The 22564-nt window shown below is 38.7% G+C and overlaps 1 protein-coding gene across 1 annotated transcript in view; it reads right to left on the bottom strand.

The window, feature by feature from the left end:
* Nucleotides 1-1637: 1637 nt before the first annotated feature.
* Nucleotides 1638-22564, bottom strand: part of TAOK1 (TAO kinase 1) — a 59002-nt gene continuing 38075 nt past the window's right edge. The window contains exons 12-19 of the mRNA XM_052657470.1: nucleotides 21681-21815; nucleotides 18986-19222; nucleotides 16657-16785; nucleotides 16366-16569; nucleotides 14484-14723; nucleotides 8375-8587; nucleotides 7319-7501; nucleotides 1638-2099 (exon numbers count right to left, since the gene is read on the bottom strand). Of these exons, the coding sequence (XP_052513430.1) occupies nucleotides 1638-2099; nucleotides 7319-7501; nucleotides 8375-8587; nucleotides 14484-14723; nucleotides 16366-16569; nucleotides 16657-16785; nucleotides 18986-19222; nucleotides 21681-21815 (1803 nt within the window). The remainder of the gene's footprint in view (nucleotides 2100-7318; nucleotides 7502-8374; nucleotides 8588-14483; nucleotides 14724-16365; nucleotides 16570-16656; nucleotides 16786-18985; nucleotides 19223-21680; nucleotides 21816-22564) is intronic.

Below are 22564 nucleotides of genomic sequence, written 5' to 3'. Positions count from 1 at the left end.
ATACTCACAGCTTCCTACCCACCTTCAACTCAATTTCCACACTAGCAGTGGAATACCAAGTAACATCTAACTTTCAGCACTGGGTTGATCCTTCATTGCAAAACAAAACAAAACAAAACAAAACATGCCCCTCTGTGGGAAAAAATAAAAAAGTTAGCGTTTGTCAAGAGATTCCCTGACCACTATAACTTACTTTTTTTTTTTCTAATTTGCCAAACTAGCTAGTTCCTTTTCAGTAGTACTTTAGCACTGAGGCTAGAGACTTCTGGGAGTGGTGTTTCCTGTCGTGTGATGTTAACATGATGCCGAATGGTCACTAAGTCTCAAGGAACTAGAAGTTTGTAAAGTACTGCAGCAACAAAAACAGCAATTAAAAAAAAAAAAAAAAGGAGGACCTGCACATGCAGCAAAATCTACAGTGGTGATGAGGATTAGTCAGCAGCTGGCAAAGTCATTGGCTCAGTGACTCCTGGTTCACTATGGCAACTAAACATTTAAATAATTGGCTATTCTACTTGTAAACAGGAAATCCCATAAGCCAAAAGGGGGTAATCAAATTATGTCTATGTAGTGTGGTGAAAATTCCAATAGATGGCAGTTTGCAAATATGGCATCATTCAAATACCTCTGGCATTTAATTTGTATTGGCTATATATCATTGTTTTTGTACAAAGTATAAGTACTGTTTGGGGTCTTGGAAGCTATAGAGCTTAGCTAGGATGAGATATCACAGTATAAGCAACGAAACGTCTGGATACAGAGGCTTCATCTCCTCACTCTTGCTGCTGAACATACCCACCATATGAACTTTCAGGGGCCTCTCTCACCCTTCTTGTCTTCCCCTTTAAAGGCTCACGGGTTCGTTGATACAATTCCCACACCACTTGTCATCTCCTTAAGCACCTCCATCTCACCATGCCACAAAGAAGGCACAATTGAATGCACCAAAAAAAAAAAAAAAAATCACTGACAAATCTATGCAGCATTCAGAAAAAGAACTAAATTGTTTCCTACTCTCTGAAAAAGTCAATGCAACCCTTTAGTGTTCATGGATTTCCATGTTCTTTTTCACTCCAAATGAGGCTGAGAAGTCAGACCAATTTAATAAAGAAAATATGTTGGTAAGGGGATACAGATGTGTTTCAGTAAGAACTTGTTTCAGCATATGTTGCCTGCTGTGAGTGGCTTATAAGAATCTGGGGTATGTAGAAAGGCTTTAGATCTTTTCACATCCTGAGGATATATCATTGCCCGAAAGTGATGACTCAAGATATACTGCTGCATTCTATTTTTGCAGTTTTCAAAAATACCCCCTATCTACCCAATTTCTTATAACCACAGGCTTGATACATATATATGTGTGTGTATGTATTTGTATACACACCTACATGACAATTCCCCTTTTCAAAATTTCTTCAGAAGTTAAAAAAAAAACAACAAAAAACCTGGCAGCCAAATACTATGACATCCCAATTAGTAAACACAAAACAGAACTCTTTACAAAAATGAGTAAGATATACCATACGCACTCAGCTTCCACACTGTAGTACCCAAGTGAGGAGGCTGCTGTGACGATGTCTGTAGGCAGTTTCTTTTGGCAGACAGCTCCAGCGGAATCGCCACTCTCAATTATTAAGTTATGTGTAAGACATGTGTGACCCATTGGATATTTGAGAAGTGACACTCGTGCTTCTGCTCATGCCCTGCTCCGTCCGTCCCCCAGAAGCTGTCCGCCTTAGAGCCTGAGGGCTATTGCGGACTCCCATACTGCTACCTCGGGGTACCCCTTGCATTGGCCCCGAGGGGTGACCCCACGGCTGGGGTCCACCTTGCATTGGATGGCCCCAAGCTTGTGGTGGGCCACCCATGGGATGACCCCAGTGAGGTCCTGGACCCCCGGTAGGATTGTGAGACCAACCGGAAGCTCCCGGGTAGCTGTGGCTGAACGCCTCAGGGGAGAGATTAGAAAGGACCATGTTACTAAAACCTAGCCTCATGCTTTCAGAGTCAAAAGCTTCCATTTCTCTGGCTTGACGTTCCAGCAGGCTTCGTATTCGTTCTGTGCGTTCATTCTGCAAAGCCAACATTTCTTCTTCAATCTGTTGGGGGTTAGGGGGAAGCAAAAAGAAAGCTGATTTATTATTTTTAAATCTATAAACTAATAAGGAAGTCATAATTAGTCAGCTTTGAAGTGAATCATTAAAAAGTTCACAATGGCTATTTTGTGGATGCATATTTAAAAACGAAAGAGATGTACTATAGAAATCATATACAATTTATATGTTTAAGATGTGTAAAACCAAGTTCTTAAAAACAAAGGCAATAACCTCTATTGAAATAATAAATCAAGGCAATTATCATCAATGGCTACTAAATCATTAGGTAAAACACTGGATCATTAGGTAAAACACTGAAGACACCTGGGACTCTCCTGGCCAATCTTGTAAATAACAATACCTTAGCCATCTCTGTCTCTAGATTGTCAACTGGATGACTTTTGAGTGAGTGAGTGACAGTCACTCAGTCGTGTCCAACTCTTTGCGACCCCATGGACTATAGAGCCTGCCAAGCTCCTTTGTCCATGGAATTCTCCATGCAAGAATACTGGAGTGGGTTGCCATTTCCTTCTCCAGGGGATCTTCCCAACCCAGGGATCAACACAGGTCTCCTGCACTGACGGCAGATTCTTTACCATTTGAGCCACCAGGAAAGCCTAAAACACTGAATAAAAAATGAAAATGGGTGAAGGGAAACTAGCTTTATCAGACACACCAAAATGTCACTCTATTAAATGTGGTATTAGTGTAGGGACAAATTATTAGTGAAACACAAATAAAGATCTCAGTTTGTAGGGTTTTAAAGCAAGAGCATTAATTAATTCAGTGGGGAAAAGATGAGTTTTTAACAAATAACACAGGCACAATGGCCAACTATCTGGAAGGAAATAAAAATGGAACTCCATCTTACACCATATTCCAGATACACCAAAGCCTTAAGTAAAAAGCAAACAAACACAAACCATGAAGTTTTCATTAAAAAGTTAGGAGACTCTATATACCTAGAAATTAGTGGTTCGGTAGCCATCATAATCATTTCTGGAAAACTGGAAGGTATTACAAATAAGTGTAGTTAACTGTACATACATTTTTTTTAATGTAAAATAATTCATAATAAACTCAATAGGCAATGAAAAAAGTTCATGGAGAACTTTTTTATGAATGATCAAATTGATAATTGCCTAAACCCACTGACCAATATTAATATCACTTAAAAGGGGGACAGCTAGACATCATATATCTCCTGATGTAATGTAAAAGGAAGTACATAGTAACCCTCATGAAAATTCCTTGCAAAAAATTTTTAAAAAGAGAAGATAATTTAAATTTAATCATATTTCTGGATCTAATTACCAGCGGATGGGAAATATGAAGTAAAAGAGAGAAGGATATATTTTTAAAGACACTAGAGGACACAATAAGCCCAAACCAGAATTCCTACAGAGCAAATGATCCAATTCAAATGGGAAAAAAAAACATGGGGGAAAGAGGGTCCTATTATAGACTCATTGACTTAAAAGACAATTAACCAAAAGCAGTATCTGGACCTTGTTTGGACCCTAATCCAAATAAGGAATTTAACATGTATAGTTATGTCGCTATTTTGCTGAAATTTTAACGTAAATGAAATGAGAAAAGTCGTAAAGGGCTTCATGTGAGCCAAATGAGGTTTACTTGTTATACTCTGTTAGTGGTGGTGGCTTAGTCGCTAAGTTGTGTCCGACTCTTATGACCCCATAGACTGTAGCCCATCAGGCTCCTCTGTCCATGGGATTCTCCAGGCAAGAATACTGGAGTGGGTTGCCATTTCTTCCTCCAGGGGATCTTCCCAACCCAGGAATCGAACCCAGGTCTCCTGCATTGCAGGCAGATTCTTTACCAGCTGAGCTACGAGGGAAGCCCTAACCCTAACCCTACTCTGTTAGTGCCAAACCTAAGGAACAATTCTTGATTCTCTGGAGAGTAAAGTAATCTTCAAAGATAATTACCCAGCATGAAACAACTAATATTCACTCTGGTCCCACCTCTATTTTCAGATGACTGTTTCTTATCTGTATAGCCAGTAAGTACAAAGTGCAGAAAATATAGTTGTTAAGATTTTTTGGTTTTTGTACAGAGGGTACCTTGCCTTGGTAGCTGCCAACTGATCCCAAACTACTTCACTGTCATGCACTTCAGTTGAAATGTAAATATTAGCCCTAAAAATCAAGAAGCAACTCAAAATAGATTTATAGATTTATCACTCTACTGTTCCTTTATTATTTGTAATACTAATTGAACGTATTTTCTCTTATGAAATTACTATAAGCCATATTAAAAAAGTAAAATAGAGGGAATTCTTTGGCTCCAGTGGTTAGGACTCTGCATATCCACTGCAGGGGGCACAGGTTTGATTCCTGGTTCAGGGAACTAAGATCCCACATGCTGCACGGTATGCCCTTTTCCCCTCACAAAAAAAGTAAAAAAAGAAAAAAAAATTCTACCATATTAATATAGCCACTACTAGCATTACTTCAATTCACTTTTATTCAATACATCATAAGCATTTTTCTATATTAATACTATCTTTATAGCCATCATTTAAGATTTTATTAAGTGGTTTGGCTATAATTAATTATAGCTCTGTTTTAGATGGTTATGTATTTTAAAACATTATGAAGTATGCTATAATTACCATATTTATGCATCTTACTTTTCCTATAGTTGGATTTCTTTTCCTTAGAATAAATTTTCAAAGTCTTAAATATGTAACATTTCCAAAGCTCAATATATACTTCCAAGTTGCTTTGCAAAATGCATTAACTATGTATGAGAGTGCCACTGCACCCTGACCAATGCATATCAGTTTTATGCACACATTTTACTGGGTTCTGTAGAACATGGCCACTTAGTTCATATATTGAAATAAGACTGTGTAAGATACTAATTAGCACTAACTCTGAACCACTAGGTGGAGCTAAAAATACAAATACATAGCCCTACTCCAGTACTTTAAATCATATCTAAATTACTTATAATACCCTATACAATGTAAATACTATGTATATAGCTGCTGGGGCTTGCAGCAAACTGCAGTTTTGCTTTCCGGAACTTTTGGGAACTTTCTGGAATTTTCTTTCCCCCGAATACTTTTATCATAATCTGTCAGTTGAATCCATGAATGCAGAACCCACCGGTGTGGGGGAGCTGACTGGAAATCGTGCCAATATTTCTCTTACAACACCATGGGAGTTTCCTTTTTTAAATAAATCATTTATTTATTATCTTAGGCTGCACTGGGTCTTCACTGCTGGGCTTCACTGCGTGGGCTTTCTCTAGCTGCAGCAAGTGGGGGCTGCAACCCAGTAGCTGTGTGCGGGCTTCTCACGGTGCTGGCTTCTACTGCTGCAGAGCACTGGCTCTCAGCGTGTGGGCTTCAGCAGCTGTAGCACTCAGGCTTCAGTGGCCTCGCAGCATATGGGGTGTTCTCGGACCAGGGGATAAACCCATGTTCCCTGCATTGGGAGGTGCATTCTTGACTGCTGCTGCTGCTGCTAAGTCGCTTCAGTCGCGTCCGACTCTGTGCGACCCAATAGACGGCAGCCCACCAGGCTCCGCCGTCCCTGGGATTCTCTAGGCAAGAACACTGGAGTGGGTTGCCATTTCCTTCTCCAATGCAGGAAAGTGAAAAGTGAAAGTGAAGTCACTCAGTCTTGACCACTGTACCATCACAAAAGTCCAATGGTAATTTCTTGAAGCATAAGAGACAATATTTCAGACTGAATTTTAATACGCAAGTTCGAATCAGATTTATGAAACCTGTACGTGGGACATACTAGACTTTTCTCAAAATTTATATGCATTTCTATCTTTCCCATTATGAATGGGAAACATAAGTGAGATAATTTTTAGAGGCAAGTACCACTTGGAGAAGCCACTGATAAGAATTGTGACAGAAAGGAATATTTTATTTAGGTATTCTATTAGTAATATCCTATTTATATTTTAAGACTATATTTTTAATTTAGTAAGGCATTCTATTTTTATCAGAAGAACTACTGGAAGTAGAGGAAAATCTATGGATCAATGGTCTAGAAACCATGACAACTTTTAAATAAATTAGGCAAGTACTAACATACAAAGGATCATTGGACCTAAGACTAATCACCTGCTGGGAACTTATGGCTCAGGAATTCTGAACATAGCTCTGAATCCTGGGTACAACTGGTAATCTATTACTTCTCATGACAAAACTTTCCTTTATCTTTCAAAATTTTTAAATCTCTGTCCATTAGCTTTTCCCACAAATATGCGCACACACACAAAACACAGATATAATACCTTAAAAAATGGAAGTTAATTTGGGGCTTCTAGTTCTATTCTCTAATATATCTGACAAAGAATAAGTTAAAAGAGAGAAAAGAGCCGGGGGGGGTGGGGGGAGCGGGAGATACATCTAGAAGTAACATTTTCAGCTTGTGCAGAACAAGTTTTACCTTCGGTGCCCTAGTACTCTTCCACCAGTCTGTATGGTTCTAGGCCCAGGATATAAGAGTAAAGTATATATTCCAAATCCTTTGCCTCTGCCTCTCTCAGGCAACTACTAAAGTTCTTTTTCTTCTAAGAAAAGAAGTTTTTTATCTAAGTTTTTCACCAACCTCTTTAGGTAAAGCTAGGTACACAAAAAAAGTGCGGAACACAGCAGAGGTACTCACTCACAATTCAACTGTCTTCACATAACTCCATATCCTTCCTCTAGCATTAACCCAGAGAAGGCAATGGCACCCCACTCCAGTACTCTTGCCTGGAAAATCCCATGGACAGAGGAGCCTGGCAGGCTGCAGTCCATGGGATAGCTAAGAGTCGGACACGACTGAGAGACTTCACTTTCACTTTTCACTTTCATGCATTGGAGAAGGAAATGGCAACCCACTCCAGTGTTCTTGCCTAGAGAATCCCAGGGACAGGGGAGCCTGGTGGGCTGCTGTCTATGGGGTTGCACAGAGTCGGACATGACTGAAGTGACTTAGCAGCAGCAGCAGCAGCAGCAGCAGCAGCAGTAGCAGTATTAACTACTTAATTATATTTCCCTGATGTTTAGAGTTCATTAAGGTTCATTACTGAATCAATAATTTTAAAGAAAAACACTACAAAATTAGAATTACGGAAATATGGTATGGTGAAAACAACCAAATGCCACCTCTCTCAATATGAAAATATATTTATAAAACTCTTCTGATGAAAGCAAATGTTAGCAAATAACTTCCTTCTATCATCTATACCTTTTGTTCTAAGAGTGCCCTGCGGAGGGAGACCCTCTGTTCAAGCTCCCGAAGCTCTCGATCATGCTGTGCCTCCGCTTGCATCTTGATTTTGCTCTGATATGCATTTAACAGCTCCAGTTCCTGCTGCAGCTGCATCTTCAAAACCTGGCACTCTGCTTCCTGTGCTTCATCCAAACGCAGCTGAAAGAGAGGGAAAAAAACAGATATATCCTACTGTGAACTATTTATTCAAGACCTATGGAAAGAAGGTGTGAGAAAAGGCAGACTACTCTTTTATAGGACAGACAATTGTTCTCTCTTGTATCTTGGAGTAAACATCTCTGAAAAAGGAAGGCACAGTAACCAATGATGATAACAAGAAGATAAAAGCTATCATATACTATTTGGAGGATGTCTGAATAACCATACTTAAGAAAAATCTAGAATCTGATTAAGTGATATAAGATCCTGAATCTATTCTCCACAATGAAAATAATTATAGAACAGGGACCAGCGAACTATAGCTCCAGACCAAGTCTGCACAGTTGCCTGTTTTAATTAATTTTATAGTCTGCTAATTAATGATTCTTATATTTTATATGGCTATAGGTACTCACATAATATCCTCAATTTTGTATCCTGTCCCACAAAATCTAAAATATTTACTGGCCCTTTAAGAACAAGTTCACAAAACTTATATAGAAAATACTTTGTATTTGCCTCCATTAAAATGTGACCATTTAGATTTCTAATACAGTACTACTTTTTGTCCAATGCCTAACAAAGCTGTTGCTCTAATCTTGGTATACTCTTGGCATATGCACTAAACACCTGAGAGGCACTGGCAAGGAGCCTATTTAGAATCTCATGTCTAAATGTATCAATGAGAATTCTATATAAATCATGCCTACTTCCAAACAATGCAGAGACAGGAAAAATACAGATAACCACTACTATTTCCCAGGCCGTAGGAGAGTTACCACTTCCTATTAGTGTTTTAACTACCGAGACTTCATTCAGGGGGTGGAAGGAAAGGGGCCCTGAATTTGTTTTGCCTAAATAACACAAACTCACTGCTTGGGTGGAGAGCATTTCATTAATGCTGTGGTCATACTGTTCAGCCAAGATGGCTAACTTCCGGGTCTGCTCCTCCTTGAGCCGTTTCAGAACAGCTTTGTGCTCACTCTTTGGTGTAGTCTCCAGTAAGTGATTTCTTAATGCTTTGTACTGTCTGGTTTGGATTTTACAGGTGTCCTGAAACTGCTTTTTTATTTGGAGTTCTTTAGACTGAGAAGGAAAAAAAAGATATATGTAATTTTTAACATATGGCATTTGGTATACCTGATGCTTATATGAAAAAAAAAGGCTACTAGGAGAAAGGAAGAGGGAAAAACAAAATGGTTAGATCATAAGCTTGCAGGTACAGTATGTTTCTACTTGGCTATTAGGGCAAACCATTAGATTCTATGTATTACAAAAGCTCTAATTTAAAACATTAGAATACCAAGTACCTCATTTTTCATATGACTTCAGGTAGTACTCATTATTTTGGTAACAGTTACAAATAAATATTAAAATTAATTTTGATTGCTATTTATATTGATGACACAAAATTAAATTTCTTCTCATGCATTAACAATAGTAGATACAAAAGTTTCTTATTGGCCAGACAATATCTTACCAGATTTCCAAGGCAGAAAATAAGCATATTTATTGTTCCTTATCTGAGACAACTTGCTCCAATTTCTTTTAATGACAATCTCAACTCTAACTACATAGTCTGTGACAGACCCCACAAAAGCAGGCTATCAGTAACTGACTAACATTATTATAATTATCTTTTCCTTAAGGGGAATAAACTATGGGGCAAGGGAGGGGACAGCCCTTCTTGAGGTGATGATAAAAGACATGAACTACATAAACATTCGGGAGGTAAAACAATTTGAGTTCAGAGACAAAGTGGTTTGGCTTTATTTTTTGGTTAATCACAGGCTAGTTATTTCTATGAACTCAGGTCTGAACAAAATTTGAGAAGATGAGATATATTTCTATAAGGTATATTGTTCAAGCCTACAAGTGAGAATTAACTCATGTACTTCACAAGGCAGAAATTATAGCTGAAATATTGACTGGTTGATTCAGTGTGCAACAAATGCATATAAAACCAAAGTAACATACTTTTCAAGGAAGTAACTATTCATTCTCTCCACCACCTCTGCCAATAAATACCAAAATATCAAATACACACTTTCCATATTTTGTACCAACCAAGTCATTAAGTTACCACCATCCTGTGAAAGGTAAAGAAATGCCTAGCTACAAAGAGAAACTCTTAGTTCAGCTACGTTTAGTGGCACCACTCTTAAATACTGTTCTTGGTTAACAATATTGAAATAATATTCAAGTTAGCCAGGAATGGGACAATGACATTTAGCCATTCTTTCCTACCTCTGTATAACAGCCTTCAGTCTTTTAATAGTTTTTATTTTTAAATATTGTGTCAAGAAAACACTGTAATTATTCCACACCACTAGTCTAATGAGAGGGAAAAATAAAACCCTTGAAAAATGTGCTTTTCCTATAAGAATAGTAATACTTGTACCAAGAATAAACTATACCCCTTAATGTTTGACTCAAATGTTTGACTCTTTGAACACAAGAGGAATGTTAAGTTACTCATCTAACATTGACAAATCATCATCTGGATGGCAGAGGAAACAGCAGAGCACGTAACAGGTGTCAATCACCTATTCCATTGACATGGGAACCCCAGAACTCCCCAAATCCCAGTTAAATTCACTTCAGTTCAGTTACTCAGTCGTGTCTGACTCTTTGCGACCCCATGAATTGCAGCACGCCAGGCCTCCCTCTCCATCACCAACTCCTGGAGTTTACCCAAACTCATGTCCATCGAGTCAGTGATGCCATCCAGCCATCTCATCCTCGGTCGTCCCCTTCTCCTCCTGCCCCCAATCCCTCCCAGCATCAGAGTCTTTCTCAATGAGTCAAATCTTCGCATGAGGTGGCCAAAGTACTGGAGCTTCAGCTTTAGCATCAGTCCCTCCAATGAACACCCAGGACTGATCTCCTTTAGAATGGACTGGTTGGATCTCCTTGCAGGCCAAGGGACTCTTAAGAGTCTTCTCCAACACCACAGTTCAAAAGCATCAATTCTTCAGGCTCAGCTTTCTTCACAGTCCAACTCTCACATCCATACATGACCACTGGAAAAACCACAGCCTTGATTAGACAGACCTTTGTTGGCAAAGTAATGTCTCTGCTTTTTAACATGCTGTCTAGGTTGGTCATAACTTTCCTTCCAAGGAGTAAGTCTCTTTTAATTTCATTGCTGCAATCACCATCTGCAGTGATTTTGGAGCCCCCAAAAATAAAGTCTGTCACTGTTTCCCCATCTATTTCCCATGAAGTGATGGGACCAGATGCCATGATCTTAGTTTTCTGAATCTTGAGCTTCAGGCCAACTTTTTCACTCTCCTCTTACACTTTCATCAAGAGGCTCTTTAGTTCCTCTTCACTTTCTGCCATAAGGGTGGTGTCATCTGCCTATATGAGGTTATTGATATCTCTCCCGGCAATCTTGATTCCAGCTTGTGCTTCTTCCAGCCCAGCGTTTCTCATGATGTATTATGCCGCTGCTGCTGCTAAGTCGCTTCAGTCATGTCCGACTCTGTGCGACCCCATAGACGGCAGCCCACCAGGCTCCCCTATCCCTCGGATTCTCTAGGCAAGAACACTGGAGTGGGTTGCCATTTCCTTCTCCAATGCATGAAAGTGAAAAGTGAAAGTGAAGTCGCTCAGTCGTGTCTGACCCCATGGACTGCAGCCTACCAGGCTCCTCTATCCATGGGATTTTCCAGGCAAGAGTACTGGAGTGGGGTGCCATTGCATATAAGTTAAATAAGCAGGGTGACAATATACAGCCTTGACGTACTCCTTTTCCTATTTGGAACCAGTCTGTTGTTCCATGTCCAGTTCTAACTGTTGCTTCCTGACTTGCATACAGGTTTCTCAAGAGGCAAGTCAGGTGGTCTGGTATTCCCATCTCTTTCAGAATTTTCCACAGTTTCTTGTGATCCACACAGTCAAAGGCTTTGGCATAGTCAAGAAAGCAGAAATAGATGTTTTTCTGGAACTCTCTTGCTTTTTCCATGATCCAGCGGATATTGGCAACTTGATCTCTGATTCCTCTGCCTTTTCTAAAACCAGTTTGAACATCAGGGAGTTCACGGTTCATGTATTGCTGAAGCCTGGCTTGGAGTATTTTGAGCATTACTTTACTAGCATGTGAGATGAGTACAATTGTGCAGTAGTGTGTGCATTCTTTGGCATTGCCTTTCTTTGGGATTGGAATGAAAACGGACCTTTTCCAGTCCTGTGGCCACTGCTGAGTTTTCCAAATTTGCTGGCATACTGAGTGCAGCAGTTTCACAGCATCATCTTTCAGGATTTGAAATGGCTCAACTGGGATTCCAACATCTCCACTTTGTTGATAGTGATGCTTTCTCAGGCCCACCTGACTTCACATTCCAGGATGTCTGGCTCTAGATTAGTGATCACACCATGGTGATTATTTGGGTTGTGAAGATCCTTTTTATACAGCTCTTCTGTGTATTCTTCCACCTCATCTTCTGCTTCTGGTAGGTCCAGACCATTTCTGTCCTTTATCGAGTCCATCTTTGCATGAAATGTTCCCTTGGTATCTCTAATTTTCTTGAAGACATCTCTAGTCTTTCCCATTCTGTTGTTTTCCTCTATTTCTTTGCATTGATCGCTGAGGAAAGCTTTTTTATCTCTTCTTGCTATTCTTTGGAACTCTGCATTCAGATGCTTATATCTTTCCTTTTCACTTCTCTTTTCACAGCTTTTTGTAAGCCTTCCTCAGACAGCCATTTTGATTTTTTGCATTTCTTTTTCTTGGGGATGGTCTTGATCCCTGTCTCCTGTACAATGTCATGAACCTCTGTCCATAGTTCATCAGGTACTCTGTCTATCAGATCTAGTCCCTTCAATCTATTTCTCACTTCTGCTGTATAACCATAAGGGATTTGATGAAGGTCATACCTGAATGGTCTAGTGGTTTTCCCTACTTTCCTCAATTTAAGTCTAAATTTGGCAATAAGGAGTTCATGATCTGAGCCACAGTCAGCTCCTGGTCTTGTTTTTGTTGACTGTATAGAGCTTCTCCATCTTTGGCTGCAAAGAATATAATCAATCTGATTTTGGTGTTCACCACCTGGTGATGTCCATGTGTAGAGTCTTCTCTTGTGTTGTTGGAAGAGGGTGTTTGCTATGACCAGTGCGTTCTCTTGGCAAAACTCTATTAGCCTTTGCCCTGCTTCATTCCGTACTCCAAGGCCAAATTTGCCTGTTACTCCAGGTGTTTCTTGACTTCCTACTTTTGCATTCCAGTCCCCTATAATGAAAAGGACATCTTTTTTGGGTGTTAGTTCTAAAAGGTCTTGTAGGTCTTCACAGAACTGTTCAACTTCAGCTTCTTCAGCGTTATGGTTGGGGCATAGGCTTGGATTACTGTGATATTAAATGGTTTGCCTTGGAAATGAAGAGAGATCATTTTGTCATTTTTGAGATTGCATCTAAGTACTGCATTTCAGACTCTTTTGTTGACCATGATGGCTACTCCATTTCTTCTAAGGGATTCCTGCCCACCGTAGTAGATATAATGGTCAATGGACCACGCAGAAGCGTCCCGGCTGTGATGGACTGAGCAGAAGCGTGGCCGAGAGGAGCTACCCCTCACCCAAGGTCGGGGCGGTGACCGAGAGCGCCAGGCTGTGACCGCCAGGAGCGGCTGAGAGGAGCTACCCCACGTCTGAGGTTAGGGTAGCGGCCGAGGTGAGTTACCCCACACCTGAGGTCAGGGGCGGCGGCCGAGACGAGCCACCCCACGCCTGAGGTCAGGGGCAGCAGCTGAGAGGGGCAACTCCACGTCCAAGGAGCAGCGGCTGCGTGGGCAAAGGAGGGCCGAGAGGAGCTACTCCACGTTCAAGGTCAGGAGGGGTGACCCTGAGGAGATAACCCCTTGTCCAAGGTAAGGAGCAGCCCTGAAGAGATACCCCACGACCAAGGTAAGAGAAACCCAAGACTGTAGGTTTTGTGAGAGGGCATCCAAGGGGGGACACACTGAAACCATAATCACAGAAAATTAGCCAATCTGATCACACGGACCACAGCCTTGTCTAACTCTATGAAACTAAGCCATACCATGTGGGGCCACCCAAGACAGACAGGTCGTGGTGGAGGGGTCTGACAGAATGTGGTCCACTGCGAGAAGGGAATGGCAAACCACTTCAGTATTCTTGCCCTGAGAACCCCATAAACAGTATGAAAAGGCAAAATGACAGGATACTGAAAGAGGAACTCCCCAGGTCAGTAAGTGCCCAATATGCTACTGGAGATCAGTGGAGAAATAACTCCATAAAGAATGAAGGGATGGAGCCAAAGCAAAAACAATACCCAGTTGTGGATGTGACTGGTGATAGAACCAAGGTCCGATGCTGTAAAGAGTGATACTGAATAGGAACCTGGAATGTCAGGTCCATGAATCAAGGCAAACTGGAAGTGGTCAAACAGGAGATGGCAAGAGTGAACATTGACATTCTAGGAATCAGCAAACTAAAATGGACTGGAATGGGTGAATTTAATTCAGATGACCAGTTAAATCACATAAGTGCTAAAACTGATGTCCCCGATCTCCTTTAAATTCCTGGAGAAAGTCGGAAGTTGCAACTATTAGGGAAACAAAAATGGAATAACTTGATGTTAAAATCAAGCCAGTTTGGTTCAAACTGAGTAAGTAGATACAGATACATAACTAAGAGGAAATGGTCATTTTCTTCCCTAGTAAAGTAACAACAATCTCCTTTATAGAAAATCTTGAGCTCATTTGTCATCAAAAGCAGACATTCTATTCAAAGCCTGACTATAATTGGGAAACGTTTTTTGCCTCACTTTTTACATCGTATCTGCAAAGATCACACTATTGTTTATAAACTTTCAAACTGAAAACGTTAACAATAAGAAAGAGAAAGAAAAGGTTAAACACCAAACAACTCTATACCAAGCCCTACTGCTGCTAACTTTAAAATCATCATTCATTTCATAGACACATTACTTAAATAACTTTAGCTTAGGCTAAAGGTACCTTCAGACTCTTAGGCTGTTGTCGAACCTCCATGACATGCTTTCGCCTTAGCTCTCGTTCTCTTCGCTTATTATATTCTAGCTGGTTAGTGAGCTCAGTTTGATGCTGCAATCTGATCAACTCACAGCGCATCTTCTGAATTGTGTTGAGGTGGCGGAACTCCAGTTCTTGCATGGATTCATGCTGTCGTAGTAGCATGGCATGCTCTAAGTCCTTCTGAGTCTGTCTTTTATTTAACTCCTAATCCATAATACAAAAGACAAAGGTATATTTATCGCTGAACAATGCCAGGGGAAAAAACCCTAAGAAACAGATTAACCAGGAAAAAGATGTAATCCCAGATTCAATGACTGCACAGTTAATATCAGATTTTAAGACCTACAGAGTAGTAAATGCGCAATTAGTAAAGACAAATTTCCTTATTCTAGTATTTACTATTAATACTATTTTATGCCATAAGCTTAAAACATATCAAATCTCAGTAGACTTAATATCCTTCTTTCTTTCTTTCTTTCCTTCTTTCTGAATTTTGTATTTGAAGAGAACCCCGAAGCCATTTTATGAATTTCTTCAGAGTGTCCTATCCAATTCTATTACATGCAGTATACCCAGTATAGTGTAATGGATAAGAACATGGACCTGGCTCTGCTACCTACAGTCACCGAGTCCTTGGGTTAGTTGTTTAAACCTGCTGTGCTTTAGTTTCATCACTTTTCAAAGAAATAATAGTATAGCTATTGTACAGATTTAATGTGAGGATGAAATGAATTCATAAACGGAAAGTTCTCAGAATAATACCTAGCACATGATGCTCGATAAATGTTTTAATTCCCTTTTTTTTCTTTCAGATTAAAAAGAACAAGTGTAAAACACATACACGTCAAACTTGTTCCCTTTGCCCCTGCAAAACCTTCTGCAAAGGACAACAGTTTGAAGAAAATGCTTCCCAACCTTCCCCATGCTACTGTGAAACAACTATTATACAAAAGCATATAGTTTAAAAAACTGAGACAACATAGGCATGTGATGTGCTTTCTTCAGCTAACAATATAATGGACATATATCCAGATCTGATCAGTATATACAGATCTTTAAGTTTCACCATAGGTTTCTACTTTGAAATACTATAATTTTCCATTTTTTGCTTTATAAAAAAATTTTCATTAAATGTTGATGCATCATGCATCATATAATCATGTTATTATTTCTTTAGGATAGAATTCTAGAAGTGGATTTGTAGGTAAAAGCATATGAGCTCCAAAAGGGCAGTATCAATTTATACTCTTACAAACACTGCACATTTCCCAAACCTGTTACTAGGATTCAATGTTGCCAGTCTGTTAAACTGTTCTTATTTAACTGATGCAACTACTTTAATTTGAATTTCTTTAATTATTAGTAAATTTGAACAATTATGCTATACTTGAAGTTTATTTTAAGCCACTCTTGGAAATAAGCTAATCTGTGCTCAGAGGTATCCCTGATACTGAGAATATTTGTTTTCCCTGACACAACAGTTTCTATGTTTGCTCAATTAAGTACATGATTATAAAGAAAGTATTAAATGGTAACACGTAGGGGATATAAAGACTGGAAGAAAACAAAACCAGTGACTTCATAAAATTTTCATTTTAGGCAAGAAGAGAAACTTCTCCCCCAAAAGTGTGTGTGTGTAGGAGAGAGAAGTGCAGAGAATATTTAAATAAGGAGGAGGATTTGGATATTAGGGGAGGCATTTCTGAGGAGAGACATGAACGGGGGGAAGCAAGCCATGTAGATAATCTAGGAAAGAAGAATCAGGCTGAGGGAGGCACAAGCGCAAAGGCCGCAACACTGAGAGGGACTAACATATTTTCAGAAAAGATTCGCGTTTCTAACACACCTCCCTGACAAGGTCCTGCTCTAAGTTATGACGCCCAAGTAACATTCTTCTCTTGAAGCGACGGCATTCCAACTCTAGATACTGTCTCTGACGCCGTAGAAGATTAGCCTCTTCTTCTGCTTGGAAATGCTGTATATTCTCCTTCTGCTTTGAAAGCCATTCCTGTTTTTCTTTTTTTGGGGTGCTCTGATTTTCATTCAGCTCCTGGTAACATAAAAAACAACTCAGTTCAAAATACGTAAAAATCAACTGCATAAATATATCATGTGGTATTTGGTATTAAAAAAGTACCTCCTTAAGCTGCTCTTTTCGAAGTTTATATTCTCTTTTCTGAGACTCCAAAAAGCTGTTTAGTTCTTTCTTCTGCTGGGCCTGAATATGTTGCTGAAATTTTTTCTCTTCATTGGCCATCACTTTAGCCTATGAGAAATTTAAAAAATGGATCGAATTAGTTAAGTAGACAGATTGAAAACAACAGTTTAATATATACCACTTAGGATAAAATCTGTATAAGCATTACCAAAATAAGAAGATCCAACAAATTACTAATAAGTATTACTTAGCATCTTATTTGAATTTCAGAGAACCAGTAAAATGGGACTCATCTTTAAAATGTTGACCTATTACAGAATTAAAAAGCTTTCACCTTTTAAAAAACTTAACAATATGCCCCCCAATAAAAAAATAAGTATTTATTTTAAATATAATAAAATCATGACCTTTTATTTAGATTGACTTGTATATTAAATAATATACTCCTCTCCAAAGTAAACCTTGACCTTTAACATATATTATATAAAAATGTTAAATATTAGATACATATATATCATACTGTTTTATTTCTGATTACATATGATTACATATGCAATGTATATTCATTGTGGATCATTTAGAAAATACAGAAAAACACAAAGGAAAAAAAACTTTGTATGAGTTTAGCATTCAGAGAAAAACAAGAAAAACAGTTTGATACACACCTTTCCTATTTTTTCTATGTATGCACACATTTTAAATAAATCTGTAATCACACTGCACATCCTATGTCATGATCTGCTTTTCTAAATATGTTAGTATTTATCTCTTCCCAAGTTATTAAAAATACTTTCTAATGCCCACCAGGATTCTAAATATCTATACATTCTTTACTCAAGATAATTCAAAATTAAATAATTATTTACTCAATAAATTATTTTGCCAATTCTCTACTATTGTGATTGCAGCCATGAAATTAAAAGACGCTTACTCCTTGGAAGGAAAGTTATGACCAACCTAGACAGCATGTTAAAAAGCAGAGACATTACTTTGCCAACACAGGTCCGTCTAGTCAAGACTATGGTTTTTCCAGTGGTCATGTATGGATGTGAGAGTTGGACTGTGAAGAAAGCTGAGTGCTGAAGAATTGATGCTTTTGAACTGTGGTGTTGGAGAAGACTCTTGAGAGTCCTTGGACTGCAAGGAGATCCAGCTAGTCCATTCTCAAGGAGATCAGCCCTGGGTGTTCATTGGTAGGACTGATGCTGAAGCTGAAACTCCAATACTTTGGCCACCTCATGTGAAGAGCTGACTCACTGGAAAAGACTTTGATGCTGGGAGGGGTTGGGGGCAGGAGGAGAAGGGGACGACCGAGGATGAGATGGCTGGATGGCATCACCGGCTCAATGGACATGCTGCTGCTGCTGCTGCTAAGTCGCTTCAGTCGTATCCGACTCTGTGCGACCCCATAGACAGCAGCCCACCAAGCTCCGCCATCCCGGGGATTCTCCAGGAGTTTGGGTAAACTCCAGAAGTTGGTGATGGGGAGGGAGGCCTGGCGTGCTGCGATTCATGGGGTCGCAAAGAGTCGGACACGACTGAGCGACTGAACTGAACTGAACTACTATTATGAGAGTGGGTCTTTTAATTTGGGGGGGGGGGAGGTGAGCAGGGTAACTATAATAAATAATGCCTCAATGTGGACTAGCTAGATATATTTCTAGATATTGTGTTAATTTACTGGGAAGCTTACATTTTACTTGACAAATGTGACTATCAAAATAAAATTTAACTGATGGGACATCAAAAACATTAGGTTTCCCATAAGAATCCTAAAAAATATATACTTAAATCATACAGTAGAATGACACATTTATAAATAAACAAAATGGGCCAAATCTTAATTTGAACCTCTCTTATTATCTCCAACATTCTGTTATATTACAGTAATCTTTAATTATTCTGATGTTAAAATGCTACTATAAAGTGAAGGAAGATTTCCAAAAAACACATGATTTTTTGAGACCTAAATCACCTATTGATAGATGATTAAGAAACTCCTCATACTATCAGAGTACCTAGGGCCTAGAATGGTTGCATGATTTACCCACTGTGGTAACAATAAAACTATGAGCATTAGGAAATAATCCCACGCCTACTGGTTCCCAGACTTAGTACCTGATACTACACATGTTATATAAATGCTTCTCCCTATTTCCAATTGAACTGGCTTGGTTCTAGGGAACATATCCTAACATCGAAATGCCATCTTGGTTAATTCTGAGATGCTTATGATCTACAGTAAATAAATTAATAACAGTGAATCAACAAAAGAAGAAAAAAAAATTAATGGTAGTGAATCAGCCACCTCTTTTTCCATAGCAGCCTGATGTTTCTTGATAAGTTTCTCCATTTCTGCAGCAAAATTGTTACGCTGTGTTTCAAGATCTTTGTCTAATCTGAGGCGATGTTCATCCATCTCAGCCTTCAACTTATTTTCTAGAGTCATCAGCTGCTTTTGATGTTGCCGCCTCATTCTCTTATAGCCAGACATTTGTTCTCTAAGCTCAGAGTCCTGCTCATGTTCCTGCATTTGCCTTGTAACCTAGACACACAAACAACGGAGAGAAAACAATAAAACAAAACATTTTTTCTTTCAGAAGCATTTTAGACCACTCTATTAGTTATCCAAGTAAACAATTACTCTAAGAGATTCCAATGAGCAGTTTCCAATTAAAATTCCAGGCAATCTTTTAAAGAAATAGACAATCTGGTTCTAAAATTTATATAGAAATGTAAAGCAGCTACAAGAAGCAAAACATTCTTGAGCGAAAAAAAGTTGGAAGACACACATTTCAGTAATCAAAATGGTGTGGTACTGGTGGAAGGACAGGCTGAACAGATCAAAGGAACAGAATAAAATCTAGAAACAGATCATATATACTTAGTCAACTGATTTTTCTACCAAAAAGTCAAGTTAGGTCAAAGAGGAAATAAATGTATTATCAAATTATAACTGGTTCTCTGTATATAAAACTCAAAAACCTTGACTTCTGTATCACTCTATACCAAAATTAATTTGAAAAGAATCATTTGACATAAACACAAAATCCAGAATCATAAAAGTAGAATAAATCACAGAATATCTTTATGACTGTAGGGCAGACAAGTATTTCCTGGGTGGGACACAGAAAGCACTGACAATAAAGAAAAAAATGTGTAAACTGATTTTTTTAGTTGAGGTAAAATTCACATAATATAAAATAAATTATTTTAAAGTGAACAACACTAGCATTTAGTATGTATATGTATTTTCTTCGTTGATGGTTAGCATAATGCATACCACTAAAAATACTTCAAATTGAACACCTAAGATCTATGTATTTTATTGTATGAAAAAAACCCAAGGCAGAGCAATCAGACTGAATTATAGTACAGGGTACTTTTATTGAAAAATATAGCTATGCATATCTTTGAACACAAATCTACCTACTGTGTGAATGTTTTATCTGAAATAAATAGACTTAATAGGTTTAGGGACATGGATCTTAAGTTGTCTAAATCCATAACTTAAGAGAATTCCTCAAGAATTCCCTAGTGGTCCAGTGGTTAGGACTCTGTGCTTGCAATGCTGAGGGTATGGGTTCAATCCCTGGTCCTGTAAGCTGAGTAGTATAACCAAAAAAAAAAGTTTCCTCAATTAATTTGAGGGAGCTAAAATTTGACACAGAAGGCTTGTTTGGAAAACATTAATATGTACCCAGTCATAAAGATGTTTTCCCAACAAGCTGGCTTTGTCCAGGTATTTGTTAAAATGGTCATGAAAAAACTAAGCAATCTTTGCTACTTTCTCTGTTCAAAGAATTATTTACATGTTGAAGACCAGTAGGAATGACTTGACTTATCATAGGGGATGGTGTTTATCTTTTTGTTTTTGAATTTATTTTTATTTTTGGCTGGGGTGGGTCTGCTCTAGTTCCTGACTGCAGGCCTTCTCTACCTGTGGCAAGTGGGGGCTACTCTCTAGTTGTGGAGCACAGGTTTCTCATTGCGATGGCTTCTCTTGCTGTGGAGCATGAGCTCTAGGCGGTTGGGCTTCAGTAGTCGCAGCACATGGGTTTACTTGCTCCTTGGCCTGTGGGATCTTCCAAGACCAGGGATTGAACCCATGTTCCCTGTGCTGGCAGGTGGATTCTTAACCACTGGACCACCAGGGAAGTCCAGGGGATGGTGTTCTTGACCCTAGATGTCATTCAGATTCATGGGCCACAGCATGAGATTTACAAGATCTGTTATGTAGTTGATAATTCAGACAATTTCTATATATTTTTTTTCTTTCTGTCATATTTACTAATAACCTATTTCCTTTTGCTATCTTAACATCTTTCTATCCCCACCTTTATCATGTTTTGGTCCTACATATCTGACTGATCAGGGTTATAAGTACCCCAGTATAACAACATCCTTGTAATGAACAAATAATCCATTTTCATTATTTGGGAAGTCAGGAGAACTACATTTTAATTATATCAAATTGGATTACTTGCTATTTCACAAACACTTCCCCTCATTTTTGTTAGCCTGTCAACTCTTAGGTGGAAACTACATTTTTTCTCTCCCCTTGTGCCTAAAACCAACTAATTATTAAAGGCTCAAATGATTTATAAATACTCAACCTAAATCAAAGGTAATCTGAATTCCTATTTAGTACCTTTTAGCCTTCTGGGTTGGGAAGATACCCTGGAGAAGGGGATGGCTACCCACTTCTTTCCTAGAGAATTTCATGGATAGAGGAGCCCGGCAGGCTACAGTCCACAGATCAAAAGAGCTGGACACAATTGAGCAACTATCACTTTCAGCCCTCTTAAGCATTTAATATATTCTAATATATTAGTTATTTGTATACACATCTCTCAGAGTGCTTTCTATAAGATCTTTCTTATAACAGGCAGTTAAATGTTGAATAAATGTTAGAAATACAAAATACAAAAAAAAAGATATAATTATACTTGAATATAGATGCCAAGGTCTAACATGAAAAACGTATTTGGGGTAGTACACACCAGTGACGCTGTTCGTATAGTAGCAAAGTGTTCTCGATTACGGTAGTGTGATTTATGACGAGATACTTGAGGTGGAGATTGTGGATCCGATGCCCTTGTTCTAGGATCTCCCTCTTCTCTGTAATTTTCTTCCTCCTAGGCAAAGAAACAAACATCTATTGTGAACAAACACAGTTTGGGTGAACTTTCAAGAAAATTAAATTTTAAAGACAAATGGATCAATAAATCTCAAAGACATAATTCTAAAAAGCAAAAATAAAAAATGGGAATGCTGACATTTTATTTTCAACATAATTTGAATCAGGAGACATTATCTCCTCAATGTATGAAACAGTATACAGAATCAGGATAATGAAACATTATGGCTAGATTTATATAATATTCATTAAGTGCAAAATTACAAAGCCTTAATATAACTTAAAAACAAAGATAATAAAACATGCAGCCAGTATTTTAAATAGCAGTAATAAAATTAATTACTTTAGGGCTCTTGGGTTTAAGAAGTAATAATATAGCTTAAAAAAACTTTGTAATACTCCTGCCACCGGTCCAAACTAAGTAAACAACAAATAATTGTAAAAATTTTAAGAATCAATGACTTTCTTGATATATACATTACTTCAATTACTGAAAAGGAAGTCAATTAGCAACCAACTAGTTACATGAAGGCAATGGCAACCCACTCCAGTACTCTTGCCTGGAAAATCCCATGGACGGAGGAGCCTGATGGGCTGCAGTCCATGGGGTCGAGAAGAGTCGGACACAACTGAGCAACTTCATTTTCGCTTTTCACTTTCATGCATTGGAGAAGGAAATGGCAACCTACTCCAGTGTTCTTGCCTGCCCCCTCTCCCAGGGACGGGGGAGCCTGGTAGGCTGCTGTC

The sequence above is a fragment of the Budorcas taxicolor genome, chromosome 19, assembly GCF_023091745.1.
Source record: "Budorcas taxicolor isolate Tak-1 chromosome 19, Takin1.1, whole genome shotgun sequence".
In the NCBI taxonomy this organism is placed as follows: Eukaryota; Metazoa; Chordata; class Mammalia; order Artiodactyla; family Bovidae; genus Budorcas; species Budorcas taxicolor.
Note: the sequence above shows the minus strand (reverse complement) of the source record. Positions and strands in the feature narration are given on the sequence as shown.